The sequence below is a fragment of the Eschrichtius robustus genome, chromosome 8, assembly GCF_028021215.1.
Source record: "Eschrichtius robustus isolate mEscRob2 chromosome 8, mEscRob2.pri, whole genome shotgun sequence".
Lineage (NCBI taxonomy): Eukaryota > Metazoa > Chordata > Mammalia > Artiodactyla > Eschrichtiidae > Eschrichtius > Eschrichtius robustus.
Window position 1 is genome coordinate 87,888,642 of NC_090831.1, and position 21,578 is coordinate 87,910,219.

General features: G+C 36.6%; 1 protein-coding gene across 1 annotated transcript in view; it reads right to left on the reverse strand.

The window, feature by feature from the left end:
• Positions 1 to 21,578, reverse strand: part of HERPUD2 (HERPUD family member 2) — a 47,845-nt gene that overhangs the window by 19,316 nt on the left and 6,951 nt on the right. Inside the window, exons 2-4 of the mRNA XM_068549296.1 lie at positions 5,278 to 5,355; positions 2,785 to 2,898; positions 135 to 289 (exon numbers count right to left, since the gene is read on the reverse strand). Coding sequence (XP_068405397.1) covers positions 135 to 289; positions 2,785 to 2,898; positions 5,278 to 5,355 — 347 coding nt within the window. The remainder of the gene's footprint in view (positions 1 to 134; positions 290 to 2,784; positions 2,899 to 5,277; positions 5,356 to 21,578) is intronic.

Here is a 21,578-nt window from a genome sequence, read left to right on the forward strand (position 1 = left end):
AACCCTCTAATTCTCAAAACATATAATCAGGTATATGAATAAATTTCAAATGTACTTTGATTACTGAAGGGGACTACCATGAAAGTCTGGAGTCACAGATTATTAAGAGGCCCACAGCTATCAGTTTCACTCACCCTTGCATTACATATGGGAACTGATGACTCTGTGCTGGGTCGGTTTGTGCTTGTGGAAGGGTGCGTTGCCTCAATCCTTCTGAGGACGAACTGGTAGCTAAAGACAAGGTTTCTTGACTGGATGATGGAGTTGATGATCCTGACAGATCTGAACTCTACAAACAAAAATGTAATTATTTTTTCAAGGAGATTTAATTCATTACAATCACAATATTATAGACACATTGCTAAAAATGTACTTATGAAATCCCTCTGCAAAGAGTGAATTTTAGAAATTTACTGATTTGACTCCTGTGCCCAGCTTAATAGGTAGATATTTTAATTCTTACGAGACTGAAGAGTTTAGAATATCAAAATCACTTAATTACACAACATTAGTCCATTTCTCAACTATAAAAGGCTGAGTAGTAATTATATACAAAAATAATAGCATACAAAATTTGTGAAAATTAAATTCATACAAAGCTCTTTTCATGATGCTTAACACATAGGAAGTGTTTAATAAATGGTACTAAAAACTGTGTCACTTAAACAGTTACTATGAACTACTACTGTATAACAGCTACTGTGTAACATGCTATTAGTAGTACACTCGTTTAAAATATTGAGGAACATGCTAGAATTTGGTGCTATCTCTGACATTAACAAGGAACATAACCTTAAAATTCACTTAACCCCTGAGTCTCAGCTTTCCTATAAAAAATGAGATTGAACTAGATTTTCAAGATTTCTTTCAGTTCTAAAATTCTATTAGTTTATAGATACCACCAACAAATATTGTTTTTTTACAACATGAACAAGATACCAAACAGGATTTTAAAATTCTCATGCTTCAGTGATGTCAGTAACTCACAGATTCAAATAACCTCAAACAATATAATCTCTTGAAGGCCACCTCAATTTGCTGCTGCTTGAAAATAGTTTGTCAAGTGTTTTATGTAAATTTAAAACACAATTACATTTTATATAAATTACCCACTTTAAAAAGCTGGGTACAAAATAATTTCAACATCCTTCCAAGTTCATTAAAATTGCATTTACCTGTACTGCCTTCCTATTTACAGCATGTCTTTTTGCCTCTCTACCTTCCTTAGTCCTGCCATGTGAAAGGTCCCACGGACACTGGTCTTTTGCAAAACTAACAAAAGCTTTAAGATGTTATTCCACACCACATAGACACCAGAAACCTTACTAGGGAGCCTGATTGTTAGGCACATAACCTGGAAAAAAAGTGTTCTTTTTTGGCATGATTTCTTGTTAAAGGGACCATCAAAATATGGTGTTCATTAAAAAATTAATAGAAGAAAGGCCTAGCCATTTGGCAGCACAGCCTAATTTCTCTAGAACTAATTATTTCTGGCCTTATTGGATAACTCTTTCATGAACAGATTTTTAAGACATTTTCAAGTCCCATTGAAATTTATCTGCCATAAAAAATTAAGAGGAATTCAACTTAATTCTCCTTTGATACTTTTTAGATTTTTATAACACACCTTAAAAAAACTGAATATATATACTAATGACATGAAATCATGAACGAGGAACCACTAGAAAAGTGAGAAGGTTCTTCGTCCACAAAAACAGGAGCAACACAACTGTGTCCAAAGACTATATACAGAACTCTATTCCAATGCCAGGGTTTTGTCCCTTCTTATGCAAGGTAGGAAACATAGAAAGACCCTTAGGTTTACTGACAAAACATATCTCAATTTAATGTAAGCTAAACTCCCATGGCTGGTACTAGAAAATACCATTGAGGCTATGCTAATTAAATACAGCAACTAGAAGATCTAGTTTCTTAAAGAAGCAGTTAACTGGCAGTATCTATATCACCCATGCCATTCATCGCCTCCTTAAAGTTTTGGCTAGATTCTTGACAAGAAGGAAAGTACACTTAGCAGTACAAAAGTTCCCTGCCCAGGAAGTTTTAAGCAAGCTTCCACTCATCCAGTCCTTTTCTTTCACCTCCAAAAGTGTCACATAAAGGTTTTACGGGAAACCAAAAATAATTTAATATAAAAGGATTTGAGACGGTGTCTCTAAAACTTGTAGACAATATCTAAGTTGAAAAGTTCAACTAGTTTTTAAAATTTCCAAAACAGTTTTAAGCAGATGTAAAAATAAGAAGGGAGAAATGAATACTCAAGTCTGAAGGAACTGAGTAGGTTAAGTAATTATTCCTCCCACAGTTGAAATACAGGCTCAAATGCAATCATTTTAAAAAACAAAGTTCTTGACCAAGCAATCTACCAAGAAGATTTAGGAAACTTAAAGTTTAAATAATTTAATCTACCTTGATTAAATATACTATATCAAATACTTTAAATATTTCTGAAATACTGGCCCTAGAGTTTATATTATATAACCAGATCATAATTCTGTCTTTTGAGTATTTCAGTAATTAAACCCCTGAAGATTGGATCCATTACTGACCTGCCATATAGTAAATTATAACTCATGGGGAACAGGCTTCAGGGGATAACACTGTGTATTGGATCTCTAAAAATGAAGTTTAAATGCTTAACTTGAGCTGTTCAAAACACAGTCTCACAACCCACAAGAGCGAATTGTTCTGTTTTCCACTTAATTTTTAGAGGCAAAAAAGGATAATCAGAAAACTTCAACATTTACTCTGCCCAAAACAACTCACAGAATTGCTGCTGGATGTCAATGCTTCATGACTTTCTCTACTGGTGCTGGATTTTGGAGAACTGGGAGGAGTCCGAGAAGTACATACTAGATGAACCATATGATACTCATCTTGCTAAAATTAAAGAAGATTACATTTAAAGAGTAGTACTGGAAAATACACAGCTCAAAAATGTCAGTAGCTAAGCAGAAATACTTAATTCAGAACTTAAGTTCCTTCCTACCACAGCCATATTATTAGTAATAAATTGTTGTCATTAGGACCCTTGTGAATTCAATATTTTGTCCATGATTAGAAAATGGTCTCAATACTCAGGAATTGCTATATGAAAAAAATGATTATTTTGTATTCCAAGGTGTTTTGAAGCAAACACTGCTGTAAAGTTGTGTCAGCACTATCTATTATTTCAATATAAAAACATCTAGCATGTTAATATCAGAACTGTGATAGTCACATTTAAGTTTAGGCCTACAAACTTTGAGTAGTGAAATGTTTTCATCATTTGAGACCTTACAGCGATAAAGAAACTCAAATAACTTCACTATAATCTCATTTGTCTTAGTTTTAGCAATAGTGTTTTATTTTTTTAAGTCAAAAACTGTTTTTATCTATAACACTTATGCACAGACATAAAGCATATATTTGAACTATATTCTGTAAATATTCCAAATGTGTTGCCATAAATCTACAACTACGACTGAAGGAAAATGTGCTAAAAATGATTAGAATTGGCATTTTAGCTTAGCAATTTCATGAGTATATTTATAGTTAGGCATAAAGCAAGTAAATAAGATGGAGAAAGGAAAGAGAATAAAGGAGGACAGAGAAGAACAAAGGATGGCTCAGCAATTTTAAAAAAGAAAGAAAAGGGACTTCCCGGGCGGTCCAGTGGTTAAGACTCCACCTTCCAATGCAGGGGGCGTGCGTTCAATCCCTGGTTAGGGAACTAAGATCCCACATGCAGCGTGGTGGAGCCAAAATTTAAAAAAAAAAAAGCATGTGGGATCTTAGTTCCCAGACCCGGGATCGAACCTGTGCCCCCTGCAGTGGAAGTGCAGAGTCTTAACCACTGGACCACCAGGGAAGTCCTGAGGCATTCTTCTTTTAAGTCTTCCGGTTGGAAATGATTTCTGGCAGCAAAAGCCTTTTTAAATGTACGCATGTGCAGCCTCTAGCTATACTTGGGTAAAATAATAAATATATATTTCAAAGAGCATATGGCAAAAAGGTTTTTAAGGATAAAAACAGGGAAAGCATGAAGAGGTGAAGCACAGAGGATTTGGGGGGTAGTGAAATATTCTGTACAATACTATAATGGTGGATACATGTCATTTTACATTTGTTAAAATCTACAGAATGTACAACACCAAGAGTGAACCCTAATGGAAACTATGGGTTTGGGGTGATAATGAGGTCAATGTAGGCATCAACTGTAACTACTATACCACTCTGACGTGGATGTTGTTAGTGGGGGTAGCTGTGTATGTGCGGAGGCAGGAGGTATATGGGAAATTTCTATACCCTCTGCTAAATTTTGCTGTGAACCTAAAACTACTCTAAAAAACAAAGTCTATTAAGAAAACAAAGGGGGGGGGGTGAGTCTGCTGCAAATTCCACTATTTTTGAGAGGGAGAGAGAGCGAGGGAGACAGAAAGGTTATTAAACCACTTTGGCAACCTGAAACTACATGATTAAAATGAAAATGACAGCAAGAAGTCACACTGGCAAAGCTAAAATGTCAACTATCTAACAGAAGGAACACACCAGTGTAAGATTTTTTAAAGTTTCCCACAGGTGATCAATAAACATACAGGAGAGGATAGAGAGATTAGGAATATCCAGAAAACACTGAGTTAAGTCAAAGATCTAAAGCAAAACATTAACAGCTATATATTCAATTCTGCTACACTCACAACCAAAAAGAATCTCAAACATAGAAAAGTTCTAAAAGTATAAATTCCACCAACAAGCATGAGCTAAAAGGCTGCCATTAAAATAACTAGCATTCAATCTGTCAAAAAAACTGTATTCAAATATATTTAACTCTGAGTACCAGCATTCAAAGTTTGCTAACTGATGGACCAATTGGGCTTCCTTCTATTTTCTGTCCTGAAATTAAACTCCTAACCCAAGTTAACTTGTATTAAAACGTAGTTTGGTCAAAAGGGTATTTAAGAGAGACTATTATCAATGAAAATCCTTCACCACTACTTGAGCACTCTACTCCTGCACAGTTTACTGATAACTCAGTACTGCTTTCTTACACAAGATAACAAATCCCTGAACACAAATATATAATCCTATTTCAGATTTAGCTATCAGATGGATATACAAAACTGTTACCTAAACTAATCAGAATCACCTATTATGCTACCCAAAAGAGTTGATTTTAAGTATCTAAAAACTAAACTGGTTGGATATCAATAAAACTTCAGAACATATCTCCTCTGGCACTCTGAGTATCTGGTATCAAATAGTGGTAGAAAAGCTTACTTTTCTGAGAATGTCTTTCAGCTGCAGGTGATCGGGAAGCAGTCTGCCAGAATACACCAACCTCTGATCCTTTGTCAACTAAGAAATGGGACAAAGAAAAGAATTCAACTTTTTCTAATTATACAAATTGAAGGTTGAGAATAAGATGCCTTACAATGGGTAAAGTAAAACTCCCTTTAGGCACAAATAAGCAGAAAACTGACATAATTTAAGAATTTTGTTTTTCCAAATTCCACTTAAGACATTAAAAGTTCAGCAAATGGTAGCATATCTACTGTAGATATAATAAAATACAGATAATTACCAAATTATTTTTAAAACGAGGAAAAAAAGGTAAATTGGAAGTTTGTCTTTTCAGCCATAATGCAATCCATGTGTGACTGTCATTAAAAACCTTCAAGGGGGGCTTCCCTGGTGGCGCAGTGGTTGAGAGTCTGCCTGCCAATGCAGGGGACACGGGTTCGAGCCCTGGTCTGGGAGGATCCCACATGCCGCGGAGCAACTGGGCCCGTGAGCCACAACTACTGAGCCTGCGCGTCTGGAGCCTGTGCTCCGCAACAAGAGAGGCCGCAATAGTGAGAAGCCCGCGCACCGCGATGAAGAGTGGCCCCCGCTTGCCACAACTAGAGAAAGCCCTCGCGCAGAAACGAAGACCCAACACAGCCATAAATAAATAAAAATTAAAAAAAATTAAAAAAAGAAGACTCCTCCATCCCGCCCCCGCTCGAGGTCCCGCTCGGTCCCGCCTTAGGCCCCGCCCCTTTAAAAAAAAATGGGCACAAGAAATACTCAAATCAAAAAAAACAAAAACAAAAAAAAACCTTCAAGATTATAAATGAGAAGGTGGCTGACTTTCTATTAACAGTCAACAATGGGATAAAATTCCAAGATCACCAGTGTTATTTTGCATTGTCAGTATTTTTAATCAAAAGTAAACATAAGATTTATTTTATTCTTTACTAACATCATGCAGGACAATTTATTGGTTTTAATTCCAAAGCCATTTGGATTTAGTTACAGCTTTAGGTAACTATTCTTGTTTTTATTATTCCTGCCATTCTCATGAATACCTTCATACATTTTTCAACAACACAAGACTAAAGAAAAATCAACTCAAGTGCATGGAGATTCAAGTGCCATCTCCATATGCAACCCAAAATAGGAGATATGTTCTGGTTATCTCTGCCTTATTTTGTACTTAAAATAAATCTGCTAAGTGCTCACACTACAAGCATTAAGTATTTAAAATAAAAGCATTTATGTAGAGTCCCCATAAGACCTCCTATTTCATAACTGAGAAACAGGCAAATGTTCCTTGAATTCTATTAAAACAGTTAAATATCAGCTATATCAACAATTACTAAACATGCCAAATCCAAGCAATAACTATAACAATCTTCAAACAGACTACATATGCAACATGGCTACTAAAAAAGTCTTACATTAAAAAATAACCATAGTAGAAAGAGTCATACTGAGTAATATCTGTGATTCAGGGGTCCTTAGGTACCAAAGATCAAGGGAAGGTATAGTTGTCCTTCCAAGATACTTAGCTTTTAGGCATAATTTAGCTTCCCCTGGAAGTATTTTTGAGTGTACCATTCCTAAAGTGCACATATAAAAATTCTTATATTAACAACCAAATACAACAAAGGATTTTTTTTAAATTTATTTATTTATTGTTATTTATTGTTATTATTCATTGTTGCAGCAAGTGGGGGCTACTCTTTGTTGCGGTGCGTGGGCTTCTCATTGCGGTGGCTTCTCTTGTTGCGGAGCACGGGCTCTAGGCGTGTGGGCTTCAGTAGTTGCAGCGCGTGGACTCAGTAGTGGTGCGCGGGCTCTAGAGCGCAGGCTCAGTAGTTGTGGTGCGTGGGCTTAGTTGCTCCGCGGCATGTGGGATCTTCCTGGACCAAGGCTCGAACCCGTGTCCCCTGCATTGGCAGGCGGATTCTTAACCACTGCACCACCAGGGAAGTCCCAAGGATTTTTTAAAAAATACATATCACAAGTCTTGAAACTTCAATCGATACATATAAATATTGAGTGGAGCACAAACAGTAAATTATATAACATAAGTTAAATGCTAAGTAGATAATGACTGATTTAATGCTTTATAAGTTTCCACAATATACTTATTACTTCAGCTGCAACCTAAAGAAGTTTCTTTGATAAATACTACAGCCATCATAAACTATCATTCTTTCACCAGTCCAAACATTTAATAGATACTTCTATGTCATATCATTCTGTATAAAAAATATCAGTTCTTTCCTTACTTTACTATGAAACTTCTCAAACATACACAAAGTGGAGAGAATAAAATGAACCCCCTTACCATCTTCAAGAATTCCCAAATATCCAGCTCCAACAATTATCAACATTCTGCTATTGCTGTTTCATTTACCCACCTACCCCCATTTTGTTTTTGGCAAGGAAGAGAGTTTTAAAGCCAATACCACATATTTCTTTTTGCCTGTAAAAAACAGAATGTATCTGTAACAGTTTTTTTTCCAACTACCCACAATATTACCACATTCAACAAAATAAATATTAATTCCTTATAATGTGATATCCAGCACAGCTCAGTTTTTCCCACTTGCTCAAAAATGTCTTTTTAGGAATGGTTTGTCTAAATCAGAATACAAACAAGGTTCACACATGGGATGGGGCTGTTACATCTCTTTTAACTTTTAACAGCGTCCACTTCTTTAAAATTTTTCCCTAGCTATTTGTTGAAGAAAACATGTTGCAATCTGGATTTGGGTGACTATGTCCTCCTGGTATTGTACAACATGTCCTGTAGTCTCTGTATAATGCAGTTAGATCTAGAGGGTTGATTAAATTCAGGTTCTTTTTTGTTTGACAAGAGAACTTCCTGTTGCATCACATCATTATTAGCACACTGGATTGAGTGACTTACTTTTAGTCATGTTAAGTTTGATCAGTGGGTTCAAATGTTGTCAGCCGAATTCATCCCTCATAAAGTCTGCCATCAAACATTCACCTTATTAACAACCTAGATCCAACTGCCTAGATCCATTACTTCATTAGGGGTAGAAAATATTTTCTAATTCTCTAATTCTTTCTGTATTAGCTGTGCTTCTTCTAAAAGAACTTTACCTCATCGACCATTTGCATACCTAGATTACACAAGATAGACAGCAAAAATGCTCAATTTATTCCCTTTATCAGTTTCCAGAATGAGTGCCCAAGCAACCTCCAGAAGTGACCAAAAAGTTTTGGTTTAAGTATCATTATGAGCTTGTGGAATTTTATGTTTTTCAATATACTGCCACCTGGTTGTTTTTTTGTTAATCCTCAAATTGCACCATCTTTGGCCAGTAGGAGTCCCTTCAGGTTGGATCCTATGTCACTTTGACATGACCTCTGTAGTCTCTAAGAGCTTCCTTGCTTTCAGGCACACCAGGTTCATCTTCCACATTTCTTTCCCCAGGCCTGGAATCAGCCACTGTTCCAGGGGCCTTGATTCCTTTTAATGGGAAATGGCATCTAGAGACAAAATCTGGGGTCTAAGAGTGCTTATTGTTACTTGCTATTATTTCTAAGATTCTTCATTGAGGAGAGCTAGAAAATATGTATTTTTGAGAAAGAGAAACTTAAACCCTGAATATATATTCACATTTCCAATTTTAATTAAACAGTATATGGTTTTTTATTTGTATCTCTATCACCCTGAAAATCTTTCTTGCTAACGATATTAACAAACGTATGCCATTAGCAAAAGTACTTATATGCTTTATCGTACTATGTATAATCTCAAATAATAACAATATTGGATGAGGTTTAAGATTTCTTGTCACTTTTTTCCGTCCTTAGATATATCCCATTAGGGATATGCAGTCAAAATACTGTTTCGAAATTACTTGTAATAATTCTTCTTACAGTTTTGTCACCATCCTGACATTGTTAAATTGTTTTGTTACCATTTAGGAATTTTTTTCTATTTAATTTTTTTTAAATTATATATAACACACATAGAAACAAAGTAAAAATTATAGAACAAGGTACAAAGAGGTTTAGCTTCTGTCCCTACCCTCTTTCTCTGTAATTCTGAATTACCCTTCCATCATTTTTTAACAACATAACAAACCTGAATACAAATACACTTGTATTTCCCTTCTTTTCTCACATAAAAGATAGTACACGATACTCCTTTGTACCTTGTTTTCTCACTTACTGTTCCCTGGAGATTACTCCTTAGCACTATGAAGATGTCTTCCCCATTCTTTTTAACAGATGCATAATGCTCCATTACACAGAAATACTAAAGTTTACAATATGGATACTTGAGTGTTTACAGGCTTTTGTTATTAATCGTAGTGTCCTTCTTTCATACGATTCTATTTCTTTCTCTATTCCCCCACCGTATCCTGGAACATGGAGCTCCCTGGTGATCTTCATAAAAGCAATCTTGGTGGAACAGTAGGGTAAAAACTTAACTGGAACGGATTCAAGAGAACAGGAGAGGAGTACAGATACAGTGAATATTCGTAATTTATAAGGAGTTGTGCACTAAAGACAGGAAAGAAATAAAACAACAGCTAGAAGGGAAGTGGAATCAAAGAGGGTCTTGTTTGTTTTACTGTTCGTGTTTTTGTTTTTTTAGGAAGAGAGAAATAACATGTTTGTATGCCAACAGGAATAATCCAGTAGAAAGGAAAAACTGAGGATGCAGGAGAGAAAAATAGAGAATTTCAAGAGCAATGTCCTTGAGTAGCTAATAAGGGGTAGAATCTCGTGTGAAGGAGTTGGACTTAGAGAAGAATATGGCAGATAGGTGAAGAAATGTTGAGAAACTTGTACATGATCCCACTACCACCAGTCTGTGCCTCAGTTTTCTCAACTGAAAAATGAGGGCAATAATAGTACCTATTTCACAGGGTTGAATTTTCACAACAATGAAAATGCACACAAACCTCTAAGAACAGGGCAGAACACCTAGTAAACATTCAATGAACATGTGATACTAATCTCTAATACCTGCTTCTCTTACATCATGCTATTTCCTGAGGATCTAATGAGAGATTATGTGAAAGTATTGATAAGTTGTATGACTAATAGCAGACTATCTTCATTATGTATAAGAACATGATTAGGACACTGCTAAATAGGTTTGGTTAAAGTTGCAATAACTATCAGTTTTAATGACTAAAAAAGCAAGCTCTAATCCATGTTTGAAGAGCTTTCAAGAATCAGTTTAAAATGACATTTACAAATAACAAAAGGAAAGCTTTTAATTAATTTTAGCTTCTCTACACAGAGAGAAAAGTAATTTGACATTGGTAAAAAGAAGTCCATGTCCAAAACATAAGTTACTTACCTTCAGATTTTTAGTGAAAGGATGTATTGGGTGCTAAGATGAAAGAAGTTATTTACCAACTACTGCTTCAAAATGTAAGAAATCTATATATATTACCTGCTTTCTACATAGGTAACCTCCATTTTACTATTAAACTGTAATGGTAATGGAATTAATCATGTACTTTATCACAAGTATCACTTTTAAACAACATGGGGCATAAAAATATGCTACAACACTCATTATTTTGGACTATTGGCAAATACATATATATATAAATTAAGTACAACGGCAACCAACTTAGACAGTTTACTCCCGTAATTATTTAGTAGATAAGTTTAAAACAATTTTTTTTTCACAGAAACAATACAGATCACCATCAGTCAGCAACCTCACAGATTTCAGAAGCCCATGCTTGAAAAACTTAACCATACAAATTAAACATATTTAGTATGATCACTTACTTTAAAATGCAGGTACTAAATCTCATGAGAGTTAGCTACAAAGTAATCATCCTGTTATCTACAATGATAATTTTTACATCAAGATAAAAACCCAAAATTAAAGATTTCGGAGATTGGTTCAAGATGGCAGAGTAGAAGGATGTGCGCTCGCTCCCTCTTACGAGAGCACCAGAATCACAACTAACTGCTGAACAATCATCGACAGGAAGACACTGGAACTCACCAGAAAAGATACCCCACATCCAAAGACAAAGGAGAAGCCGCAATGAGATGGTAGGAGGGGCGCAATCACAATAAAATCAAACCCCATAACTGCTGGGTGGGTGACTCACAAACTGGAGAACTTAAACCACAGAAGTCCACCCACTTGAGTGAAGGTTCTGAGCCCCATGTCAGGCTTCCGAACCTGGGGGTCTGGCAACGGGGGTAGGAATTCCTAGAGAATCAGACTTTGAAGGCTAGCGGGATTTGATTGCAGGACTTCGACAGGACTGGGGGAAACAGAGACTCCACTCTTGGAGGGCACACACAAAATAGTGTGCACATCGGGACCCAGGGGAAGGAGCAGTGACCCCAGAGGAGACAAAACCAGACCTACCTGCTAGTGTTGGAGGGTATCCTGCAGAGGTGGGGGTGGCTGTGGCTCGCCATGAAGACAAGGACATGGGCAGCAGAAGTTCTGGGAAGTACTCCTTGGCGTGAGCCCTCCCAGAGTCCGCCATTAGCCCACCAAAGAGCCAGGTAGGCTCCAGGGCTCGGTCGCCTCAGGCCAAACAACCAACAGGGAGGGAACCCAGCCCCACCCATCAGCAGACAAGCAGATTAAAGTTTTACTGAGCTCTGACCACCAAAGCAACAGTCAGCTCTACCCACCACCAGTCCCTCCCATCAGGAAGCTTGCATAAGCCTCTTAGATAGCCTCAGACGCCAGAGGACAGACAGCAGAAGGAAGAAGAACAACAATTCTGCAGCCTGTGGAAGCAAAACCACATTCACAGAAAGACAGACAAGATGAAAAGGCACAGGACTTTCTACCAGATGAAGGAACAAGACAAAACCCCAGAAAAACAACTAAATGAAGTGGAGATAGGCAACCTGCCAGAAAAAGAATTCAGAATAATGATAGTGAAGATGATCCAGGACCTCGGGAAAAGAATGGAGGCAAAGGCCGAGAAGATGCAAGAAATGTTGAACAAAGGCCTAGAAGAATTAAAGAACAAACAAACAGATGAACAATACAATAGCTGAAATGAAAAATACACTCGAAGGAATCAATAGCAGAATAACTGAGGCAGAAGAACGGATAAGTGACCTGGAAGATAGAATGGTGGAATTCACTGCTGCGGAACAGAAGAAAAAAGAATGAAAAGAAATGAAGACAGCCTAAGAGACCTCTGGGACTACATTAAACGCAACAACATTCACATTATAGGGGTCCCAGAAGGAGAAGAGAAACAGAAAGGACGTGAGAAAATATTTGAAGAGATTATAGTCGAAAACTTCCCTAACATGGGAAAGGAAATAGCCACCCAAGTTCAGGAAGCACAGAGAGTCCCAGGCAGGATAAACCCAAGGAGAAACATGCTGAGACACACAGTAATCAAATTGACAAAAATTAAAGACAAAGAAAAATTACTGAAAGCAACAAGGGAAAAATGACAAATAACATACAAGGGAACTCCCATAAGGTTAACAGCTGATTTCTCAGCAGAAACTCTACAAACCAGAAGGGAGTGGCACAATATATTTAAAGTGATGAAAGGGAAGAACCTACAACCAAGATTACTCTACAAGCAAGGATCTCATTCAGTCAACAGAGAAATCAACAGCTTTACTGACAAGCAAAAGCTAAGAGAATCCAGCACCACCAAACCAGCTCTACAACAAATGCTAAAGGAACTTCTCTAAGTGGGAAACACAAGAGAAGAAAAGGACCTACAAAAACAAACCCATAACAATTAAGAAAATGGTAACAGGAACATACATATCGATAATTACCTTAAATGTAGGTGGATTAAATGCTCCAACCAAAAGACACAGGCTCGCTGAATGGATACAAATACAAGACCCATATATATGCTGTCTACCAGAGACCCACTTCAGACCTAGGGACACATACAGACTGAAAGTGAGGGGATGGAAAAAGATATTCCATGCAAATGGAAATCAAAAGAAAGCTGGAGTAGCTATACTCATATCAGATAAAATAGACTTTAAAATAAAGAATGTTACAAGAGACAAGGAAGGATACTACATAATGATCAAGAGATCAATCCAAGAAGAAAATATAACAATTATAAATATATATGCACCCAACATAGGAGCACCTCAGTACATAAGGCAACTGCTAACAGCTATAAAAGAGGAAATTGACACTAACACAATATTAGTGGGGGACTTTAACACCTCACTTACAACAATGGACAGATCAGCGAAACTGAAAATTACTAAGAAAACACAAGCTTTAAATGACACAATAGACCAGACAGATTTAGTTGATATTTATAGGACATTCCATCAAAACACAACAGATTACACTTTCTTCTCAAGTGCACATGGAACATTCTCCAGGGTAGACCACATCTTGGTCACAAATCAAGCCTCGGTAAATTTAAGAAAACTGAAATCATATCAAGTATCTTTACCGACCGCATGCTCTGAGATTAGACATCAATTACAGAGAAAAAAAAACGTAAAAAACACAAACACATAGAGGCTATACAGTACGTTATTAAATAACCAAGAAATCACTGAAGAAATCAAAGAGGAAACCAAAAAATACCTAGGGACAAATGACAACGAAAACACGACAATCCAAAACCTCTGGGATGCAACAAAAGCAGTTCTAAGAGGGAAGTTTAGAACAATACAAGCCTACCTCAAGAAACAAGAAAAATCTCAAATAAACATTCTAACCCTACACCTAAAGGAACTAGAGAAAGAACAAACAAAACCCACAGTTAGTAGAAGGAAAGAAATCATAAAGATCAGAGCAGAAATAAATGAAATAGAAACAAAAAAGCAATAGCAAAGATCAATAAAACTAAAAGCTGGTTCTTTGAGTAGATACACAAAATTGATAAACCTTTAGACAGTCTCATCAAGAAAAAGAGGGAGAAGACTCAAATCAATAAAATTAGAAATGAAAAAGGAAGAGTTACAACGGACACTGCAGAAATACAAAGCATGATAAGAGACTACTACAAGCAACCCTATGCCAATAAAATGGACAACCTGGAAGAAAGGGACAAATTCTTAGAAAGGTATAACCTTCCAAGACTGAACCAGGAAGAAATAGAAAATATGAACAGACCAATCACAAGTAATGAAATTGAAACTGTGATTAAAAATCTTCCAACAAACAAAAGTCCAGGACCAGATGGCTTCACAGGTGAATTCTATCAAACATTTAGAGAAGAGCTAACACCCATCCTTCTCAAACTCTTACAAAAAATTGCAAAGGAAGGAACACTCCCAAACTCATTCTACGAGGCCACCATCACCCTGATACCAAAACCAGACAAAGATACTACAAAAAAAGAAAATTACACACCAATATCACTGATGAATATAGACGCAAAAGTCCTCAACAAAATACTAGCAAACAGAATCCAACAACACATTAAAAGGATCATACACCATGATCAAGTAGGATTTGTCCCAGGGATGCAAGAATTCTTCACTATATGCAAACCAATCAATGTGATACACGATATTAACAAATTGAAGAAGAAAAACCATATGATCATCTCAATAGATGCAGAAAAAGCTTTTGACAAAATTCAACACCCATTTATGATAAAAACTCTCCAGAAAGTGGGCATAGAGGGAACCTACCTCAACATAATAAAGGCCATATACGACCAACCCACAGCCAACATCATTCTCAATGGTGAAAAACTGAAAGCATTTCCTCTAAGATCAGGAACAAGACAAGGATGTCCACTCTCGCCACTATTATTCAACATAGTTTTGGAAGTCCTAGCCACGGCACTCAGAGAAGAAAAAGAAATAAAAGGAATACAAATTGGAAAGGAAGAAGTTAAACTGTCACTGTTTGCAGATGACATGATACTATACATAGAGAATCCAAAGGATGCCACCAGAAAACTACTAGAGCTGATCAATGAATCTGGTAAAGTTGCAGGATACAAAATTAATGCACAGAAATCTCTTGCATTCCTATACGCTAATGATGAAAAATCTGAAAGAGAAATGAAGGAGACACTCCCATTTACCACTGCAACAAAAACAATAAAATATCTAGGAATAAACCTACCTAGGGAGACAAAAAACCTGTATGCAGAAAACTATAAGACACTGATGAAAGAAATTAAAGATGATACAAACAGATGGAGAGATATACCATGTTCTTGGATTGGAAGAATCAATATTGTGAAAATGACTATACTACCCAAAAGCGATCTACAGATTCAATGCAATCCCTATCAAACTACCACTGGCAGTTTTTACAGAACTAGAACAAAAAGTCTTAAAATTTGTATGGAGTCACAAAAGACCCCGAATAGCCATAGCAGTCTTGAGGGGAAAAAACAGAGCTGGAGGAATCAGACTCCCTGACTTCAGAGTATACTACAAAGCTACAGTAATCAAGACAATATGATACTGGCACAAAAACAGAAATATAGATCAATGGAACAGGATAGAAAGCCCAGAGATAAACCCACGAACCTATGGTCAACTAATCTATGACAAAAGAGGCAAGGATATACAATGGAGAAAAGACAGTCTCTTCAATAAGCAGTGCTGGGAAAGCTGGACAGCTATATGTAAAAGAATGAAATTAGAACAATCCCTAACACCATACAGAAAAATAAACTCAAAATGGATTAGAGACCTAAATGCAAGACAGGACACTATAAAACTCTTATAGAGGAAAACATAGGAAGAACACTCTTTGACATAAATCAGAGCAAGATCTTTTTTGATCCAACTCCTAGAGTAATGGAAATAAAAACAAAAATAAACAAATGGGACCTAATGAAACTTCAAAGCTTTTGCAAAGTCAAGGAAACTACAAACAAGATGAAAAGACAACCCTCAGAATGGGAGAAAATATTTGTAAATGAATCAACGGACAAAGGATTAATCTCCGAAATATATAAACAGTTCATGCAGCTCAATATTAAAAAAACAAACAACCCAATCAAAAAATGGGCAGAAGACCTAAATAGACATTTCTCCAAAGAAGACATACAGATGGCCAAGAAGCACATGAAAAGCTGCGCAACATCACTAATTATTAGAGAAATGCAAATCAAAACTACAATGAGGTATCACCTCACACCAGTTAGAATGGGCATCCTCAGAAAATCTACAAACAACAAATGCTGGAGAGGGTGTGGAGAAAAGGGAGCCCTCTTGCACTGTTGGTGGGAATGTAAATTGATACAGCCACTATGGAGAATAGTATGGAGGTTCCTTAAAAAACTAAAACTAGAACTACCATATGACCCAGCAATCCCACTACTGGGCATATACCCAGAGAAAACCATAATTCAAAAAGACACATGCACCCCAATGTTCACTGCAGCACTATTTACAATAGCCAGGTCATGGAAGCAACCTAAATGCCCATTGACAGACAAATGGATAAAGACGATGTGGTACATAATACAGTGGAATATTATGCAGCCATAAAAAGGAACGAAATTGGGTCATTTGTAGAGACGTGGATGGATCTAGAGACTGTCATACAGAGTGACGTAAGTCAGAAAGAGAAAAACAAATATCGTATATTAACACATATGTGTGGAACCTAGAAAAATGGTACAGATGAACCAGTTTGCAGGGCAGAAACAGAGACACAGATGTAGAAAACAAACGTACAGACACCAATGGGGGAAAGTGGCGGGGGTGGCGGGGGTGGTGTGATGAACTGGGAGATTGGGATTGACATGTATACACTGATGTGTATAAAATGGATGACTAATAAGAACCTGCTTATAAAAAAATAAATTAAATTTTTAAAAAAATTAAAGATTTTGAAAACTCCTAGTCCTAAAACTATGAATCCCAGTTTCAGAAATACAAATCTCATCAGACCTTTAAACCTAATAGCACATAATCTATTTAACCCAAAATATAGCCAATTGAAATAACATTACTAGAAGCCCAGAGGCTGATAATCCCTTATCCCCAAGTCCTAGTTTTTTAAAGCCTATACCCACTGAACAGAAAAGCTGGGCAATGGCTAAGCAAGTCCCTCAGCAGGATGAGGAAACAGCATGACCAACAGCACCCTGCAAAACGTTTGCAAGAAGAAAAGACCACAGCATTCACCATTTGCACCTCTGGAAGAGCAATCAAGGTTTAGAAAATCCATTAAGAGGCATTTGTACATTTCATTCGTATCTTTAGCCACTGTCCCTCTCCAGTGTCTTCCATCCAGTTCTAAAAGTTAAGGAAGCTTCTTCAGCTGAGGTGCAAATTTGCTTTTCTATCCAAGGCCTCTCTGTCCCTCTCAGACCCAGATCCAGATATCCAACTGCTTGTTAGACATCTGACACTTTCAAATATCTTTTTTTTTTTTTGGCCACGCCAGGCAGCATGCGGGATCTTAGTTCTTGGACCAGGGATCAAACCCATGCCCCCTGAAGTGGAAGCATGTAGTCTTAACCACTGGACCACCAGGGAATCTCCACCTTCAGATATCTTAATAGGCAACTCAAAATCAAAACATCTACAGGGGTTCTCAATTCCCAATTCCCCAGATCGTTCCTCTTGCTTGTTCCCTATTCCATAACAACTTGCCACCAGTTGTTTAAGCCAAAAATCTGGGCATTATCCTCAATTTTTCTCTCACCTTGTCTAACATATCTAACCATCAGCAAATCTTACGGACTCTATCTCCAAAAGTCCCTCTCAGTCCATTTCTTTCCATCTCTATTGCCATTACCCTAACCTAAAACCATCACCTCTTGCCTGAACTTCTGTAATAGCTTCTTAACTGGTCTTCACACTGTGTTCTACAGTCAGTAAATAGAGTGATCTTTTAAAAATGTGAATCACTCCTGTGACTCTCTAATGGATTCCTACCACTCTGGATTGAATTCTAATTCCACACCATAACCAGATGGTCCCAGCAGATCTGGTTTCTGTCTCTTTCCAAGCTCCTCTGATCATAATCTTTCCTCCTCACTCACTAGCCAAACTGGCATTCACTTAGATCCCCAAATATGCCAAGCTCCTCCCCAACTCAGACATCCTACCTGCAACAGTCTCTCCCAGCTCTCGCAGGGCTAGCTCTTAATCATCTTTTGGGTCTTAGCTTTAAAATGACCTCCTCAGAGAGGTCTTATCTGATTTACAAATTTAAAGTAGAGTATTTCCTTTCACACACCCGGTTTGTTTCCTTCATGACACAAGCCATAATCTGTAATTATCTGCACATGTTTATTTCCCTAAGTGGAATATGAGTGCCAAGAATAAACGAGGGTCCATGTCTGTCTAGCTCATCCCTTTACTCCCAGAGCCTAGCACTGTGTCCTGCAGAGTAGATGCTAAATGCCGATTTATTAAATGAAGTGTTATGAGTCCAAAGGGGCTTACACAGATTTGGAAGACACAACTTATTTGAAGTTCATTATATCAGTTATTTTACATGTAATCATTAAGAATGGAAATGAAGTATTTAGTCTGTGAATCACAATACTAGTTTAAAACACTTGCTGGTTCTAAATTCATTTGGTTCATTTCTGCAAATGGTACTGATATTAGCATATTATTATACTATTGAAGGAGCAGTCATGTGTTAGTATCTTAGTATTAACTTTACTCTAAATTAATAGTCAACTTAAAGTAAACATATCTTTTCACAGCAAGGGAACATCAATTTTCAAAAAAGCAGAATGTAACAAAATTACATGGAACTCCCCGAAAATACATGAAGCAAAAACAAGTGTGGATGAGGATATGAAGAAAGTAGAACCCTCATACATTGCTGGTGGGAATGTAAAATGGAACAGCCTCTGGAAAAGCTTGGCAGTTCCTCAGAAAGCCACCATATGACTCAGTATACATCCAATTCCATTCCTAGGTATATACCAAAGAGAACTGAAAACAACACGTCCACACAAAAACCTGTAAAGGAATGTGCACAGCAGCATTATTCATAATAGCCAAAAAGTCGAAACAACTCAAATGCTTTGATGAATGGATAAACAAAATGTGACATTTACATATAATGGAATATTATTTGGCCATAAAAAGTAATGAAGAACTGATACATGTTATAACATGAATGAACCTTGTAAACATTATGCTAAGTGAAAGAAGCCAGACATAAAAGGCCATATATATTACAGTTACATTTATGTGAAATTTTCAGAATAGGTGAATACATATAGACAAAAAGTAGATTACTGGTTACCAAGGACTGGGGGACAGAGAATGGGGAGTGACTGCTAATGAGTATGGGGTGATAAAAATGTTCTGGAATTAGACAGTGGCGATGACTGTACAAATTTGTGAACTACTAAAAACCACTGAGTTGTACACATTAAAGGGCAAACTTTACAGTATGTGAATTATATCTTAATTTTTTAAATTGTTGCTTTAAATTGAATATTCAAACACCTTCAGATATCAGAAGTAAAAGGAAAAAGAATTCTTTAATTTTACTTTGGGTGAAAACAGAGAAAAAGTTTTCATGTGCATAAATTAAGAAGATTTGAAATTTTTTCTACTAAAAAAATTAGTGAAAAAATTCAGTTTAAATCAGTGAATTTAATTTAAATATCTGGAAAACCAGTGGTTAGACATGATAACAAACCACACAATAATCAACTGAATTTTCAATTGGTTTGCATTATAATCTACAGTATTAGGAAAATAACAGATTTTGAGATCTAAATTCAAATTCAGTTTAACTTGTAAAAGTGACACAATTTTATTTATCCAGACCTACTAACAGTATTTTTTACCTTGATGAAAAATCCACTTCTGTATTAGGGTAAGTAATGCTAGCTGCTATAACGAACCTCAAGATCTCAGTAGCTTAACACAATAAAAGTTCATTTTTCTCTCAATAAAAAATGTTACATGGTATCCTTTAAATATAAGAATTCAGAAGACTCAGGATTGGAAAATCTAAAATGAAGTACTAATTAAATTGTCAATGAAAATTTTCTTCTGTTAAGATACTGGCTACACAGATTAACATATAAATATACTTGACTACCTCTGTTAACAACACCACCAATTCTTCCTGTTGCTCACATCCTACATCTAACAGTCAGCAAATCTTAATAGGTACAGTACTTTACCATCTCCCCTGCTCCACCCTAGACGAAGCCTGGTGATATACAGTAGAGTAGAGGCAGCTAAATTACCAAGTTGGAAACATCCTGTTGGCACTCTGAGTAGCCCAGAGACAAAACTATACCACTCCAAATATACGGCTGCTTAACCAGCTGGCCCAAAAACTCTGCTACCCACTTAACAGAGGTTGCTAAAAACCAAGGTGAGGAAAGCTCACCTGCTAGTATAATATGCAAAAATAAATCCTAAACTGGGGAAAGATGTTTCCTTTCTAAAAGGTTTAAATATATTTTATCTAAAGTGTCTGACTTTTTAATGTTTATTTAACTAGATAGCAAAAACAGATAAAATACCATGTATCCCTAATGCACTTAAAATATTCACAAGAGTCTAACAGATGAGTTCACAAGGTGAACAACACTTTTATATTTCTGGAAAGTCACCTAGTTGGTATCAAAAGATTAGATTTTTTATGTGAAGGACTAAATGGGTCTTTCATAATTATGAATGGCTTAAAAAAATCATGTCCTTAGTATACCCAACTTCAACATAATCAAATAGCTCAGTAAAAGCAACGGTTAACTTATATATTAGTGCAAAGAACTACAGCCCAATTTCTTTGAAAGTGGTAATTATTAACATTTCAGTTCTTATATACAGTTCAGCCGTAAGTGTCAAACAGCTTTAAAGAGCTGGTTCTCAGTGCACAAAATATTGTTTCTGTGGGAAATGAATCCAGTGAATTTGTACTGAACATATCTCCCTCCCATTCCCACTAAATCCACCCAATCTAAAGCCTCGGGAAATTCAGAAACACTAAATGGAAGCAGAGCTTACCCAAACTGCCTCTACCTCTTATCCCCTTGCAACAACAGTAAACAAAACCAGCTTACAGAGCTTACACAACAATTTCCTCTGGAACTCCAAAGGGACATTCCCTGCTTAGCTGTTTCTACTGACAGGCCAAATCAGGTATGCATACAACAGAGATGCCAAAATACATGACTGCTATGGTTCATACAAACAAGCAGGGAATGTGAAAAGATAGGGCAAAGCAATGTACTTGGAAGTCTTAAGATATTATGTTCCCATACCTTCCCTATAATTTATCAAAATTAACAAAAATAACCATACACTAAGCTGACATGCATTAGAACGGTATTAAGACTGTGTTACCCATTCATCTGTAGCCTTTAGATGACAAACCATCTAAACACACACGCCTTTTTACA